General features: G+C 45.0%; 1 protein-coding gene across 1 annotated transcript in view; it reads right to left on the reverse strand.

Annotated features, from left to right (window-relative positions):
- Positions 1–1,537: 1,537 nt before the first annotated feature.
- Positions 1,538–17,248, reverse strand: part of RUNDC1 (RUN domain containing 1) — a 35,369-nt gene continuing 19,658 nt past the window's right edge. The window contains exons 4-5 of the mRNA XM_063960089.1: positions 6,078–6,161; positions 1,538–5,577 (exon numbers count right to left, since the gene is read on the reverse strand). Coding sequence (XP_063816159.1) covers positions 4,712–5,577; positions 6,078–6,161 — 950 coding nt within the window. The 3' untranslated portion in view covers positions 1,538–4,711. The remainder of the gene's footprint in view (positions 5,578–6,077; positions 6,162–17,248) is intronic.

Raw genomic sequence — 17,248 nt, forward strand, 5'->3', positions numbered from 1 at the left:
CCATGGAGGTCTGGATTTGGAGTCACACTCAAAATTAAAGTGGAAAAACACACTACAGGCTGATCCAACTTTGATGTAATGTCCTTAAAACAAGTCAAAATGAGGCTCAGTAGTGTGTGTGGCCTCCACGTGCCTGTATGACCTCCCTACAACGCCTGGGCATGCTCCTGATGAGGTGGCGGATGGTCTCCTGAGGGATCTCCTCCCAGACCTGGACTAAAGCATCCGCCAACTCCTGGACAGTCTGTGGTGCAACGTGGCGTTGGTGGATGGAGCGAGACATGATGTCCCAGATGTGCTCAATTGGATTCAGGTCTGGGGAATGGGCGGGCCAGTCCATAGCATCAATGCCTTCGTCTTGCAGGAACTGCTGACACACTCCAGCCACATGAGGTCTAGCATTGTCTTGCATTAGGAGGAACCCAGGGCCAACCGCACCAGCATATGGTCTCACAAGGGGTCTGAGGATTTCATCTCGGTACCTAATGGCAGTCAGGCTACCTCTGGTGAGCACATGGAGGGCTGTGCGGCCCCCCAAAGAAATGCCACCCCACACCATTACTGACCCACTGCCAAACCGGTCATGCTGGAGGATGTTGCAGGCAGCAGAATGTTCTCCTTGGCGTCTCCAGACTCTGTCACGTCTGTCACATGTGCTCAGTGAGAACCTGCTTTCATCTGTGAAGAGCACAGGGCGCCAGTGGCGAATTTGACAATCTTGGTGTTCTCTGGCAAATGCCAAACGTCCTGCACGGTGCTGGGCTGTAAGCACAACCCCCACCTGTGGACATCGTGCCCTCATACCACCCTCATGGAGTCTGTTTCTGACCATTTGAGTAGACACATGCACATTTGTGGCTTGCTGGAGGTCAGTTTGCAGGGCTCTGGCAGTGCTCCTCCTGTTCCTCCTTGCACAAAGGCGGAGGTAGCGGACCTGCTGCTGTGTTGTTGCCCTCCTACGGCCTCCTCCACGTCTCCTGATGTACTGGCCTGTCTCCTGGTAGCGCCTCCATGCTCTGGACACTACGCTGACAGACACAGCAAACCTTCTTGCCACAGCTCGCACTGATGTGTCATCCTGGATGAGCTGCACTACCTGAGCCACTTGTGTGGGTTGTAGACTCCATCTCATGCTACCACTAGAGTGAAAGCACCGCCAGCTTTCAAAAGTGACCAAAACATCAGCCAGAAAGCATAGGAGCTGAGAAGTGGTCTGTGGTCACCACCTGCAGAACAACTCCTGTCTTGCTAATTGCCTATAATTTCCACCTGTTGTCTATTCCATTTGCACAACAGCATGTGAAATTGATTGTCAATCAGTGTTGCTTCCTAAGTTGACAGTTTGATTTCACAGACGTGTGATTGACTTGGAGTTACATTGTGTTGTTTAAGTGTTCCCTTTATTTTTTTGAGCAGTGATATATATATATATATTTTATTTATTATGTCCTGACATATATTTATACACATATAAATAATTCTTTTTTTTTTTTTTTTATTAGACGCACACACAAACACCCATGACATCAACTCAGACTTCAAAACTAGCAGCATTTTATTTTCCATGAAACAAATTATTTTCACATCTACATAAATATAAACTTTTTATACAGAAAAATAAAATCAAAATATAGTGTCAGAAACAATTTTTCATATACATACATTGCACCAGAGGGGGATTTCACCTTACTATGTATACACCATATATGAACTTCTCAGATCATTAGAATCAGTGATTACACATGAACATTTGGAGGTATAATAAAACAGTGCAAGCAGAATAATTGTGCTGTAACCCATACCAGCCAGGGAATAGCAGTCATTGCTCGGAAAACATTATACAGACAAAAGGCAGTATATATCTGGGTGCTATGGGTTACAGTACATTATTACCCTCTGCACCAGGTTATTAAAGTATCCCAGGAATGAAGAGATTTGTTTGTCTACCTGTATATGGGTACACTATTTCAACAATCTGTTTAAAAAAAATAAAATACAAAAAAAAAAGGAAGTGTTCCATTCCAGCATTTCATGTAACATATCAGAATCTACACATGCAGCATAGATTACACTAATTGAATCTGGTAAAGTGATTAGAGGGATTTGAGATGCAGTCTGCTTTAAATCACCCAACCAGGCCTGGTGATGAGTTCCTACACCTTTTCCACAGACACAAACTGTAATAAAAAAAACAGTTTAGAGGGAAAAAAATAAATAAAAAATAGTGGTTGTAACAGCTGGGGCAAAGCTTCCAAATTCAGTAACAGAGTCCAAGATCGCCGGAAGGTCTCGGACGTTTTTTTAAAGGGGCAGTTACAAGGCAAAATCATGCCTTGTACATGATTGCCCCTTTAATAAAATGTCCGAGATCGCCCGGCATCCCGCACATCCGGCGGTCTCGGACTCCATTACATCCTGCCCCTGATATCAGGAATACAAGGTTTAAATTACATTATTTTATAGCAGTGCCGGCTCCACTCACTTGTGTTCAGCTCTACGGAGCATTGTGCCAATTAAAAAAAAAAAAAAATCTACAACAATAAAATTTTACACTTAGATTTAGGGTTCAGAAGTTTTACACTAACACCTCCCCCATCAACAATACTTTTAACACAACTGCTACACAACAGTAGTGTTTAAGGGCTCTACTGTTTAGCAAACAGAGCACAACCAGACGTCTACTATACAAGACAAGGGGTTTCTACACCGCACTTGTAAAACTGTAAACAATCAACCCAAACCTTCTGCATAGAAAACCTTGTAACACCTTGTATGTCAGCATTGTTTTGCATTTCAGCATTCCGATATAAAGTCTATTGCTGTATACACACAGTGCGATATTTCTTTGATTTTGACTATATAGTGCATTTCGCACCGTGTGTATAGTCCTTGCGATGCCGATGCGCGGTCACACGGGAACGGCATCACAAGGAAAAATAGACTGTGTAGGCAGGTCAACATTGACTATACGGCGTCGAATAGTCAATGTCGTGCTGTACGGCGCATCATGCCGTGTGTACACAGCCTAAAGATGATATCATCTTATAATAAACAGCTAATATTACAATAACAAATACAGACTATATTGAATCAGTTATATAGCTACTTTTCTGTAAAACATTCATGATTACATCTGACCACACATATGTACACTAAAAGATGTACATACATTATTTACTTTAAATTGTGATTTCCTCCCTGGTTTGGGAGATCCCGGAAGTCACATACATGACCAAGAAATATAATATGCGCCTGGTCCATGAACATGTTCTTTAGTAGTAGGTGTGTCAGTAAACAGTATATGGGATTCATTAAACTTTGGATATACATGTATATTTCTTTGGTCAAGTTTATTTATAATTGTTATAACATTGGCATTTAGAGAAAAAAAAAAAGTATTACTAGTCTCTCCTTGGATCACAGTGTATTAATAGTGACGTGTTTAAAAAGTCACAAGTGGATTCTAAATATATATTTGTATTGTATAGAGATCTCTATAAGACAAGTTTAGAGCACAGAAACCCTCGAGGTCATTCAGATCTGATCGCTGCTGTGCGTTTTCGTGCGCATGCACCGCAATGCGCAGGCGCGTCGGACAGCTACAACGGGCATCTGCGGTCAGTGACGGGATGGTGTGAAGGATCCATTCACACGGGCATTCACAAGGTTATTGAGGTGGCAACTGACCATTTTCAGGGAGTGTCCGGAAAAACGCAGGCGGGCTGAAGCGTTTTCAGGGAGGGTGTCTGACATCAGCTCTGGCCCCAATCAGCAGGATTCAATCGCACTGGAAGAGTAAGTCCTGGGCTGCAGAGAGACTGCACAAGCAGCTCAGCTACACATGCAATCGCACAGCTAAATGACACTCCCCCTGTAGACGGTGACCATCTGATCGCAGGACAGCAAAAAACGCAGCCCAGCAATCAGATCTGAATTAGGCCCCTTGTCCTGCACTATGATCCCCAATCATAGTGGATCAGTTGTCTGTAGATGAAATTGTGCCCGTTGGCATCATCCTCTGAATATTTATTACCGCTAAGAATATTCATACATAAGTATGGCTACATTTGATATTTCCAGAGGCCAGTGCACATGTAATGGGGAGGTTTATGCTCATATAGACTTATCTATGGAAACCTAATGACTGAACACACCAACTCCCAATTCATCTAAATGATCTGTGCTGTAGAAGATAATGTAAATACAGACCTTTATTTACACATCAAAGCAAAACATTGTCACCAGAACTACTTTACTAATTACACAAGACCAATGTGTCATTTTCATAAGATGCGCCTATATTGATAGACAATATGCCTGCCCAGAGGGGTAGTGACTTTTAAGTGCAACATTTACAGTACAGTATCAGTGTATATAATGGCAGTATTGTGAACTGTGAAAATATTCTCCAATCGTTATTTATATATTCAAAAATACATATTATACGCTTTCATATAAATAGTCAATTGTAGAAGCTATTAAACATGTCATTGTCCTGATAAGATTTCAGGAGGACTTCTAATTGTGCTTGGTACCCCAGAAAAAGGAGTTCCCCTCAATGCTGTGGTACTTCTTGAATCTAGGTGACCCAACTCTCACCGTTAAGTAGATTTCAGGAGACAAAAGAATGTGTTGAACAAGCAATTATGTAGTACAGTCATTCAGTTCTTACAGTGAAATGTACAAATGGGACTTAAGGTTTTCCGTTGCCTCAAAAAGCATCCTTAATGTTCTTAAGCTGCCGCACAGCAAGGTCTACAGGGAGGTTGAACTTTAGATTGCTGAGTCGACTAAGAATATTCAGGGCACTTTCAAAGCCGCTGCTTGCCATATAACTCCAGGGCTGATAATGTGATTGAATTAACACCCCTGACTTGCAGATGAGGTTAAGCCAGGAGACTAGACGTTGTTCATTCAATGCCATGCAGACTAACGCCTTGAACTCAGAGTCTGCACCACGCTTGAAAGGGTCATGTTCTGTTAAAACGGTATTAATGGCGGAGAGGAGGCTCTGCTTTGGGGTTACTTTACGGCCCCCTGAGACAGGAAGGGAGAAGGATTGCGAGAGCTTACGGGCAGGAGACTCTACAAAGGCTTTTCCATTTTTCTCATTGTAGTACTTGACAAACAGTTCCCAGGGATGCATAGAAGGAGGCGAGGTGGTGAAAACTGGGATGAGGCAGGCAATGGGTGCTAGAACCAAACTCATTCCTTGAGATGTAGCATAGAGGCCATGTGACAAGAGATCTCTTATAGCAACAGCCAGCTCTCTCCTGACAGCCACAGTCAGGTCATCTTTTCCTCCCAATACAATCTCCTGCATATTGGCATAGCTGATCACGTGATCTGCAGGCTGCTGCCGCAGTGCCAGCTGTCTCACCTTCTCCACAGTGGTCTCCAATTTTTTAATCAGTGGAGTGAAGTCTCTGTTGCTTTCATCCTGCTTCCAGAGGTTTTGTGGCATATTACCTACACCACAACCAAACTGGCTCGCAGCAAAAATCTGCAGGACAGCCAGGGCCCGACGTAACAAATGCAGCCCAGTCTCCCGCATCTGCTTTGCCTGCTCTGGATTCACTGTTTAGAGAGAATAGAGAGTATTTACATGGGAAAATCCTCTGTTCAAGCTAACTCAAATTACTGAAATCTATGAAAAGGGGTTACATAACTTGGGACTGGCAAATACGTGTATGTAAAAGCTGTATTTGGAATAATGCTCAATAACTTGAGCCTTCAAATATGAACATGTTGCGTGACAACTATTCCATGTGTTGGTCTATAAAGCAAAATATGAAATGTTCTTACTGATAAATCTCTTAATGCTCCAGCAATATCCTCCTGGTCTATACTAGCTCAACTGTGCATGACTTTAGTCATTAGCTCTGCTGGAAACATGATGTATTCTTATATAGGATCTCCTCATCTTCAGCTCTCTATCTGTACAAAGGTGCATTGGTGAGCGTGAAACTACTTTTGTCTCTGCAAACTCTATAAAAGGAGTTCTGGAGCACTAATATTTTAGGCATTTCTACATGCTCAATTTACATCAATACAATAAGACCAATCAAAGGGCTTACCATTAGTCCTTGCACTTGGGCCAGACTTTGGGTCATAACCTGCAGCTCCTCCGCTTAGACTCTCCACTGGGCTGCCAATTTCATCTACAGGAAAGAATAAGTAAACAACACCATAAGTAGGGTTCTAAGCAAATTTAGAAATAAGAGCATAAAGAGGAATTGCATGTTTCAGCTGGTAGTCAGCTGAGAAAGTGTACAGTAGACTGAAAATAAGTGTTTAAAGATACAGTTTAGGTTTTTAGAATGGCATGTGCCCTAGTTTTGGAGGTATCATGCTCAGAGGTGTTATGACTAATAGCCAAAATGCTCGATGGTAGTCAGGTAACAACTATAACCAGCCATCTGCCTTTTCTGCAAGTAATGACTGAGATCTTGCTGTCCATCTCCAGTGATCCATAAAGCATCACAAATGCTGTGTTTTACATCAGCTCCTTATTTGCTGTTGAAATAGTGATAATAATTTGCCATGGGTCATAGTTCTATTTCCATTTAGTGCAACAGTGAAACACTGTGTGACATTAGCTTCAGCTGTACATGCAGGTACAGACACACTTTCTAATTCCATCACTATAAATGCACTAAGCAGTAGCATTTCTGTTATTTCTCTATCGTCCTAGTGGATGCTGGGGTTCCTGAAAGGACCATGGGGAATAGCGGCTCCGCAGGAGACAGGGCACAAAAGTAAAGCTTTCCGATCAGGTGGTGTGCACTGGCTCCTCCCCCTATGACCCTCCTCCAAGCCAGTTAGATTTTTGTGCCCGGCCGAGAAGGGTGCAATCTAGGTGGCTCTCCTAAAGAGCTGCTTAGAAAAGTTTAGCTTAGGTTTTTTATTTTACAGTGAGTCCTGCTGGCAACAGGATCACTGCAACGAGGGACTTAGGGGAGAAGAAGTGAACTCACCTGCGTGCAGGATGGATTGGCTTCTTGGCTACTGGACATCAGCTCCAGAGGGACGATCACAGGTACAGCCTGGATGGTCACCGGAGCCTTGCCGCCGGCCCCCTTGCAGATGCTGAAGTAAGAAGAGGTCCAGAATCGGCGGCAGAAGACTCCTCAGTCTTCTAAAGGTAGCGCACAGCACTGCAGCTGTGCGCCATTTTCCTCTCAGCACACTTCACACGGCAGTCACTGAGGGTGCAGGGCGCTGGGAGCGGGGCGCCTTGGGAGGCAAATGAATACCTATTTTGGCTAAAAATACCTCACATATAGCCTCCGGAGGCTATATGGAGATATTTAACCCCTGCCAGAATCCGTTAAGAGCGGGAGACGAGGCCGCCGAAAAAGGGGCGGGGCCTATCTCCTCAGCACACAGCGCCATTTTCCCTCACAGAAAGGCTGGAGGGAAGGCTCCCAGGCTCTCCCCTGCACTGCACTACAGAAACAGGGTTAAAACAGAGAGGGGGGGCACTAATTTGGCGTTAGAAATATATAAAAAAGATGCTATAAGGGAAAACACTTATATAAGGTTGTCCCTATATAATTATAGCGTTTTTGGTGTGTGCTGGCAAACTCTCCCTCTGTCTCTCCAAAGGGCTAGTGGGTCCTGTCCTCTATCAGAGCATTCCCTGTGTGTGTGCTGTGTGTCGGTACGTGTGTGTCGACATGTAGGAGGACGATGTTGGTGAGGAGGCGGAGCAATTGCCTGTAATGGTGATGTCACTCTCTAGGGAGTCGACACCGGAATGGATGGCTTATTTAGGGAATTACGTGATAATGTCAACACGCTGCAAGGTCGGTTGACGACATGAGACGGCCGACAAACAATTAGTACCGGTCCAGACGTCTCAAAAACACCGTCAGGGGTTTTAAAACGCCCGTTTACTTTAGTCGGTCGACACAGACACAGACAGGGACACTGAATCCAGTGTCGACGGTGAATAAACAAACGTATTCCTTATTAGGGCCACACGTTAAAGGCAATGAAGGAGGTGTTACATATTTCTGATACTACAAGTACCACAAAAGAGGGTATTATGTGGGATGTGAAAAAACTACCATAGTTTTTCCTGAATCAGATAAATTAAATAAAGTGTGTGATGATGCGTGGGTTCCCCCCGATAGAAAATTATGGGCGGTATACCCTTTCCCGCCAGAAGTTAGGGCGCGTTGGGAAACACCCCTTAGGGTGGATAAGGCGCTCACACGCTTATCAAAACAAGTGGCGGTACCGTCTATAGATAGGGCCGTCCTCAAGGTCCAGCTGACAGGAGGTTGGAAAATATCATAAAAAGTATATACACACATACTGGTGTTATACTGCGACCAGCGATCGCCTCAGCCTGGATGTGCAGAGCTGGGGTGGCTTGGTCGGATTCCCTGACTAAAAATATTGATACCCTTGACAGGGACAGTATTTTATTGACTATAGAGCATTTAAAGGATGCATTTCTATATATGCGAGATGCACAGAGGGATATTTGCACTCTGGCATCAAGAGTAAATGCGATGTCCATAACTGCCAGAAGATGTTATGGACACGACAGTGGTCAGGTGATGCAGATTCCAAACGGCACAAAGGTGTATTGCCGTATAAAGGAAGAGGAGTTATTTGGGGTCGGTCCATCGGACCTGGTGGCCACGGCAACTGCTGGAAAATCCACCGTTTTTACCCTAAGTCACATCTCTGCAGAAAAAGACACCGTCTTTTCAGCCTCAGTCCTTTCGTCCCTATAAGATCATATCTGCCCAGGGATAGAGGAAAGGGAAGAAGACTGCAGCAGGCAGCCCATTCCCAGGAACAGAAGCGTTCCACCGCTTCTGACAAGTTCTCAGCATGGCGCTGAGACCGTACAGGACCCCTGGATCCTACAAGTAGTATCCCAGGGGTACAGATTGGAATGTCGAGAAGTTTCCCCTTCGCAGGCTCCTGAAGTCTGCTTTACCAAGGTCTCCCTCCGACAAGGAGGCAGTATGGGAAAAAATTCACAAGCTGTATTCCCAGCAGGTGATAATTAAATTACCCCTCCTACTACAAGAAAAGGGGTATTATTCCACACTATATTGTGGTACTGAAGCCAGAAGGCTAGGTGAGACTTATTCTAAAAAAAAAAAAATTTTTTTTGAACACTTACAAAGGTTCAAATCAAGATGGAGTCGCTCAGAGCAGTGATAACGAACCAGGAAGAAGGGGACTATATAGTGTCCCGGGACATCAGGGATCCTTACCTCTATGTCCCAAATTTGCCCTTCTCACTAAGGGTACCTCAGGTTCGTGGTGCAGAACTGTCACTATCAGTTTCAGACGCTGCCGTTTGGATTGTCCACGGCACCCCGGGTCTTTACCAAGGTAATGGCCGAAATGATGATTCTTCTTCGAAGAAAAGGCGTCTTAATTATCCCTTACTTGGACGATCTCCTGATAAGGGCATAGTCCAGGGAACAGTTGGGAGGTCGGAGTAGCACTATCTAGGATACTGCTACAACAGCACGGGTGGATTCTAAATATTCCAAAATCGCAGCTGATCCCGACGACACGTCTGCTGTGCCTAGGGATGATTCTGGACACAGTCCAGAAAAAGGTGTTTCTCCCGGAAGAGAAAGCCAGGGAGTTATCCGAGCTAGTCAGGAACCTCCTAAAAACAGTGCATCATTGCACAAGGGTCCTGGTAAAAATGGTGGCTTCCTACGAAGCAATTCCATTCGGCAGATTTCACGCAAGAACTTTTCAGTGGGATCTGCTGGACAAATGGTCCGGATCGCATCTTCAGATGCATCAGCGGATAACCCTATATCCAAGGACAAGGGTGTCTCTCCTGTGGTGGTTATAGAGTGCTCATCTTCTAGAGGGCCGCAGATTCGGCATTCAGGATTGGATGCTGGTGACCACGGAGCCCAGCCCGAGAGGCTGGGGAGCAGTCACACAAGGAAAAAATTTCCAGGGAGTGTGATCAAGTCTGGAGACTTTTCTCCACATAAATATACTGGAGCTAAGGGTAAATTTATAATGCTCTAAGCTTAGCAAGACCTCTGCTTCAAGGTCAGCCGGTATTGATCCAGTGGGAAAAACATCACGGCAGTCGCCCACGTAAACAGACAGGGCGACACAAGAAGCAGGAGGGCAATGGCAAAAACTGCAAGGACTTTTCGCTGGGCGGAAATTCATGTGATAGCACTGTCAGCAGTGTTTCATCCCGGGAATGGAAACTGGGAAGCAGACTTCCTCAGCAGGCACGACCTCCACCCGGGAGAGTGGAAACTTCATCGGGAAGTTTTTTCCACATGATTGTAAACCGTTGGGAAATACCAAAGGTGGACATGATGGCGTCCCGTCTGAACAAAAAACGGGACAGGTATTGCGCCAGGTCAAGAGACCCTCAGGCAATAGCTGTGGACGTTCTGGTAACACCGTGGGTGTACCAGTCGGTGTATGTGTTCCCTCCTCTGCTTCTCATACCTAAGGTGCTGAGAATTATAAGACGTAGAGGAGTAAGAACTATACTCATGGCTCCGGATTGGCCAAGAAGGACTTGGTACCCGGAACTTCAAGAGATGCTTACAGAGGTCTTATGGCCTCTGCCGCTAAGAAGGGACTTGCTTCAGCAAGTACCATGTCTGTTCCAAGACTTACCGCAGCTGCGTTTGTCGGCATGGCGGTGGAAAGCCGGATCCTAAGGGAAAAAGGCATTCCGGAAGAGGTCATTCCTACCCTGGTCAAAGCCAGAAAGGAGGTGACCGCACAACATTATCACCACATGTGGCGAAAATATGTTGCGTGGTGTGAGGCCAGGAAGGCCCCACAAAGAAATTTCAACTCGGTCGTTTCCTGCATTTCCTGCAAACAGGAGTGTCTATGGGCCTCAAATTGGGGTCCATTAAGGTTAAAATTTCGGCCCTGTCGATTTTCTTCCAGAAAGAATTGGCTTCAGTTCCTGAAGTCCAGAAGTTTGTCAAGGGAGTATTGCATATACAACCCCCTTTTGTGCCTCCAGTGGCACTGTGGGATCTCAACGTAGTTCTGGGATTCCTCAAATCACATTGGTTTAAAACCAGTCAAATCTGTGGATTTGAAGCATCTCACATGAAAAGTGACCATGCTCTTGGCCCTGGCCTGGACCAGGCGAGTGTCAAATTGGTGGTTTTTTCTCAAAAAAGCCCATATCTGTTTGTCCATTCGGACAGGGCAGAGCTGCGGACTCGTCCCCAGTTCTCTCCCTAAGGTGGTGTCAGTGTTTCACCTGAACCAGCTTATTGTGGTGCCTTGCACCTACTAGGGACTTGGAGGACTCCAAGTTGCTAGATGTTGTCAGGGCCCTGAAAATATGTTCCAGGACGGCTGGAGTCAGGAAAACTGACTTGCTGTTATCCTGTATGCACCCAACAAACTGGGTGCTCTTGCTTCTAAGCAGACTATTGCTAGTTGGATGTGTAATACAATTCAGCTTGCACATTCTGTGGCAGGCCTGCCACAGCCAAAATATGTAAATGCCCATTCCACAAGGAAGGTGGGCTCATCTTGGGCGGCTGCCCGAGGGGTCTCGGCTTTACAACTTTGCCGAGCAGCTACTTGGTCAGGGGCAAACACGTTTGCTAAATTCTACAAATTTGATACCCTGGCTAAGGAGGACCTGGAGTTCTCTCATTCGGTGCTGCAGAGTCATCCGCACTCTCCCGCCCGTTTGGGAGCTTTGGTATAATCCCCATGGTCCTTTCAGGAACCCCAGCATCCACTAGGACGATAGAGAAAATAAGAATTTACTTACCGATAATTCTATTTCTCGGAGTCCGTAGTGGATGCTGGGCGCCCATCCCAAGTGCGGATTATCTGCAATACTTGTACATAGTTACAAAAATCGGGTTATTATTGTTGTGAGCCATCTTTTCAGAGGCTCCGCTGTTATCATACTGTTAACTGGGTTTAGATCACAAGTTGTACGGTGTGATTGGTGTGGCTGGTATGAGTCTTACCCGGGATTCAAAATTCCTCCCTTATTGTGTACGCTCGTCCGGGCACAGTACCTAACTGGCTTGGAGGAGGGTCATAGGGGGAGGAGCCAGTGCACACCACCTGATCGGAAAGCTTTACTTTTGTGCCCTGTCTCCTGCGGAGCCGCTATTCCCCATGGTCCTTTCAGGAACCCCAGCATCCACTACGGACTCCGAGAAATAGAATTATCGGTAAGTAAATTCTTATTTTCTTCATACTGTGATTGCTCTCCCGTGTTATACTATAGCCAGTCATTTGCAGGAGAGAAGACAAACTGTCATTCTACTTGTGTGAATAAACCTAAAAGCACCAGATATCTTTTAAAGTTGAACCTGATTAAATATAATGCAACACCTTAAATAAATGCACACTTTAACACAAATATGGTCAGCTCTGTAGTGCTACACATCAAAGTACCACACAGAGATATATCAAACATGACTGCTCCTACAAGGCCATATACATGACTAACTCTTATGCTGTACTAGGTATAGGCTTACAAGTGCATTTTAAATGTAATACTCCCCACATCTGATGTCACAAACAAACAGTATGACATCAAAATCACTGCTATTAGATACACCATTAGCAAAATAAAGGGGGGGCGGGGGGAGAGAGAGAGAGACACTCATCCAACACACACACACACACACACACACACAAAATCTCTCTCTCTCTCTGGTAAATTAACCTAAGATGGGAGTTCTGTTTAAGATAACCCATAGCAACCAATCAGATTTCAGGTATTATATTCTAGAAGGTGCTAGATAAATGAGAAGTAGAATTTGATTGGTATGCTATGGGCAACATCCCATCTTAAATAGAACTCCCATCTTAGTAAATGTACCCCTTTCTCTCTTTAAACAGCACATTCAGGAAAACAGCCAATTATTATTCCATGGCCAACAAGTACGAGTTTTGTAATGTTCATGTGGCACAGAATTTATGATGCCCATTGTCATGACTAGTGGAACAGATCTTGCAATGGCTGTGCGGTGGGGTGAGGCAGAGCCTTTCCTGTCATACGTTTGTGCCAGAGTTTTGACTAAATAAAGTATATGAAAAATACAAAGAACTTGTTTGAAATATTTTCTTTGTATTATTCTAATCATTTTTATAGCCAAAACTCTGGAGTAAGAAGTTTATGGCAGCTATATTTTCAGTCCTCGACATTTCATACCACACCCATCTGGTCATTTCTATTTGTACATTCATACTGCAGCTCCACTAGAACAAATTCAGGAATTAATTAGATAAATAAAGATTACCTAAGAATTTAAGAACATTACAAAAGAGTTTATTATGGGTTTTATGGAGATTTTATGGAGATTTTAAAGGTAACTGCTTTTTGTAAGGTATGTATGTTTTTTCCTCTGTTAAGTACTATTCTGCAACTACATGTTTCATCAGGACCTGGCTCAAAGGGCCAGCTTTAGGCTTAAAGTTTTGCAAATGCCAGCATGACAAGTTGTCATGGTTGGTCAAGGCATGCTAATACTTGTAGTTCCACAATAGTATTTAACCTAATTTTCACTTTATGATTACCCTGGCTCACTCTGCAAGCCTGATTCCCCTCAGCATTTCAGCCTCATCCTCATCCTCATCAGGCTAGCACTGGTTTCACATTATGAGATGGGATGAAACTCTGTGTGGGCATGATGGTGCTAGTGGAAATATAGGGGGTCATTCTGACCCGATCGCACGCTGCAGTTTATTGCAGCGGTGCAATCGGGTCAGTACTGCGCCGCAGTGCGCCGGCGCATACCAGACGGCCGAAGGCCGTCGTTGCCTAGTGCTCGCCTCTGCCTGATTGACAGGCAGAGGCGGTCACTGGGTGGGAGGGGGCTGGACGGCGGCGTTAAGCCGCCATTTAGGGGGCGCGGTCCAGCCAACACAGGCGCGGCCGGACCATTGTCGTCACACGCAGCCGCTGCGACCCGGGCAGCAAAGCGGTTCTCCCGGCCAGCCGCAGAAGCTGTGCTGGCCGGGAGGTACCCCTGAAGTGCAAAAGCATCGCCGTTGTGTAATACCTTTGCACTTCTGCAGGGGGGGGGGGGGGGAGCAGCACCGACACGCAGGGCGGACTAGCCCCGTGCTGGGCGTCCCCGTGCATGTCTGAGTGCCTGATCGTAGCTGTGCGAAATTTAGCACAGCTAAGATCAACTCGGAATGACCCCCACAGTCTTACTAAAATCAGTGTTGTTTTCCAATTTTATAGGGGGTAGGGCAGACTTCATAGCTATAGCACTAGTGCTGATTAATCCTTTAGGAGGGAACATTTAACGCTTTCACTGCTTAGAGTTTTCTCACCCTTGTGCCGAGGTAATTTTTTCACATTTGCACTCGTCACATTCTAACATCTATAGCAAATGTTGGGGGGGGGGGGGGGGGGGTTCAGAAGACTTGTATTTTCAGATAAAACTATTTGTCTTATTCCTCATTTTAAACACATCCAGTGACCAAAATGGACAAAAATAATAAATATTGTTTTTAGTAAAACTTCAAGAAAGGGAACCAAGAGCAAACATGATTTTTTCGTCTTATATGCACAATAAAGAAATCTTGTATCACCAATAAACCACCTTTACAAAAAGAGTAAAAAGCAGGACGCTATGTGTCAATGTTGCCCCCCCCAAAAAAAAAAAAAAAAAAAAAACAACAACAAAAAAACTGCACTATCATTGAAAATGCATTTTTTTCACACATTTTGGCTGATGGTTTAAATGCTTTCTATGTGTAGGAACAATATGGTAGCCCAACAAGGCATACTATTTTAAAAACTAGACAACCTACCACATTTTTATTTGGCAAAAAGATGGAGGAGATATGAACTTTAGATCAACCCCCGTCTGTGGAAAATTTTATTGTGTGTACCGTTTCAGTTATTGTCTGGTGATCACTACAAAGGGGGCACACTGTTTGAGGAGACTGCTCTCTTTCAAGACATGGTTCCCCCATGTGTGTGCGGGACAGTATGGGGGAGCTGGGGCAGAATATGTCCTTCCCCCATCATGGAAAACTGATTTTTTTCTGTGGTGGTAGGCAATACTGTCTTGTGATCACCAGACAATGAGGGGTATTCAATTAAATGCCGTTAATTCGACACGGTATTCAATTACGGGCATTTTCGCTCTGTTTTTAAACCATTTTCGCCCATGCCGCTTTAATGTATTTTTTTGTCGAATCGGCATGGGCGAATATTGCGTTAAGAATGGGCGAACACACCAATGAATTCGCCAAGACACGTGTATCAGCAGCAAATTCGCCGAGACATGTGGTTTTCGCCAGTGCTGGATTTTTTGACCAGTCGAAAAAATGGCACAGGCATTGAATAGGTCAAATGTAAATTCGACCTGGTCGAAAAAAACTGCACTAATTGAATACCCCTAATAGCTGTTAAGGGGGCAATATAAATTGAAAGAGGGGAATCTTATTTTCTGTAGTGCTGGGTAATATTGTCTGGCGATTACCAGACAATGGCAAATAGTTGGCCACATAATTTGAAAGAACTGACTCCCCTCTTTTAAAAAATATGTGCAGACAATGTTGCCAGTTTCATTTTAAAGGTGAAAGGGCGTCTTTTCATAGCACAGCTTAACAATGTCCTGTGAACACAGGTACTAAGGGAACCCTTCATTTGAAAGATTTGGAACCCTTTCTAAAAATAAGATTTTACTCACCGGTAAATCTATCTCGTAGTCCGTAGTGGATGCTGGGGACTCCGTAAGGACCATGGGGAATAGACCATGGGGAATAGACGGGCTCCGCAGGAGACTGGCACTCTATAAGAAAGATTTAGTACTATCTGGTGTGCACTGGCTCCTCCCTCTATGCCCCTCCTCCAGACCTCAGTTAGGATACTGTGCCCGGAAGAGCCGACACAATAAGGAAGGATTTTGAATCCCGGGTAAGACTCATACCAGCCACACCAATCACACCGTATAACTCGTGATATTATACCCAGTTAACAGTATGAAATATAACTGAGCCTCTCAACAGATGGCTCAACAATAACCCTTTAGTTAGGCAATAACTATATACAAGTATTGCAGACAATCCGCACTTGGGATGGGCGCCCAGCATCCACTACGGACTACGAGAAATAGATTTACCGGTGAGTAAAATCTTATTTTCTCTGACGTCCTAGTGGATGCTGGGGACTCCGTAAGGACCATGGGGATTATACCAAAGCTCCCAAACGGGCGGGAGAGTGCGGATGACTCTGCAGCACCGAATGAGAGAACTCAAGGTCCTCCTCAGCCAGGGTATCAAATTTGTAGAATTTAGCAAACGTGTTCGCCCCTGACCAAGTTGCAGCTCGGCAAAGTTGTAAAGCCGAGACCCCTCGGGCAGCCGCCCAAGATGAGCCCACCTTCCTCGTGGAATGGGCTTTTACTGATTTAGGATGCGGCAATCCAGCCGCAGAATGCGCCAGCTGAATTGTGCTACAAATCCAGCGAGCAATAGTCTGCTTAGAAGCAGGAGCACCTATTTTGTTGGGTGCATACAGGATAAAAAGCGAGTCAGTTTTCCTGACTCCAGCCGTCCTGGAAACATAAATTTTCAAGGCCCCTGACTACGTCCAGTAACTTGGAATCCTCCAAGTCCCTAGTAGCCGCAGGCACCACAATAGGTTGGTTCAAGTGAAAAGCGGATACCACCTTAGGGAGAAACTGGGGACGAGTCCTCAATTCTGCCCTATCCATATGGAAAATCAGATAAGGGCTTTTACATGACAAAGCCGCCAATTCTGACACACGCCTGGCCGAAGCCAAGGCCAATAACATGACCACTTTCCACGTGAGATATTTCAGATCCACAGTTTTAAGTGATTCAAACCAATGTGATTTTAGGAAACTCAACACCACATTGAGATCCCAAGGTGCCACAGGAGGCACAAAAGGGGGCTGAATATGAAGCACTCCCTTTACAAAAGTCTGAACTTCAGGCAGTGAAGCCAGTTCTTTCTGGAAGAAAATCGACAGAGCCGAAATCTGGACCTTAATGGAACCCAATTTTAGGCCCATAGTCACTCCCGACTGTAGGAAGTGCAGAAAACGACCCAGCTGAAATTCCTCTGTAGGGGCCTTCCTGGCCTCACACCACGCAACATATTTTCGCCAAATGCGGTGATAATGGTTTGCGGTTACTTCTTTCCTGGTTTTAACAGCGTAGGAATGACCTCCTCCGGAATGCCCTTTTCCTTTAGGATCCAGAATTCAACCGCCATGCCGTCAAACGCAGCCGC

This window comes from Pseudophryne corroboree, chromosome 3, assembly GCF_028390025.1.
Source record: "Pseudophryne corroboree isolate aPseCor3 chromosome 3, aPseCor3.hap2, whole genome shotgun sequence".
Lineage (NCBI taxonomy): Eukaryota > Metazoa > Chordata > Amphibia > Anura > Myobatrachidae > Pseudophryne > Pseudophryne corroboree.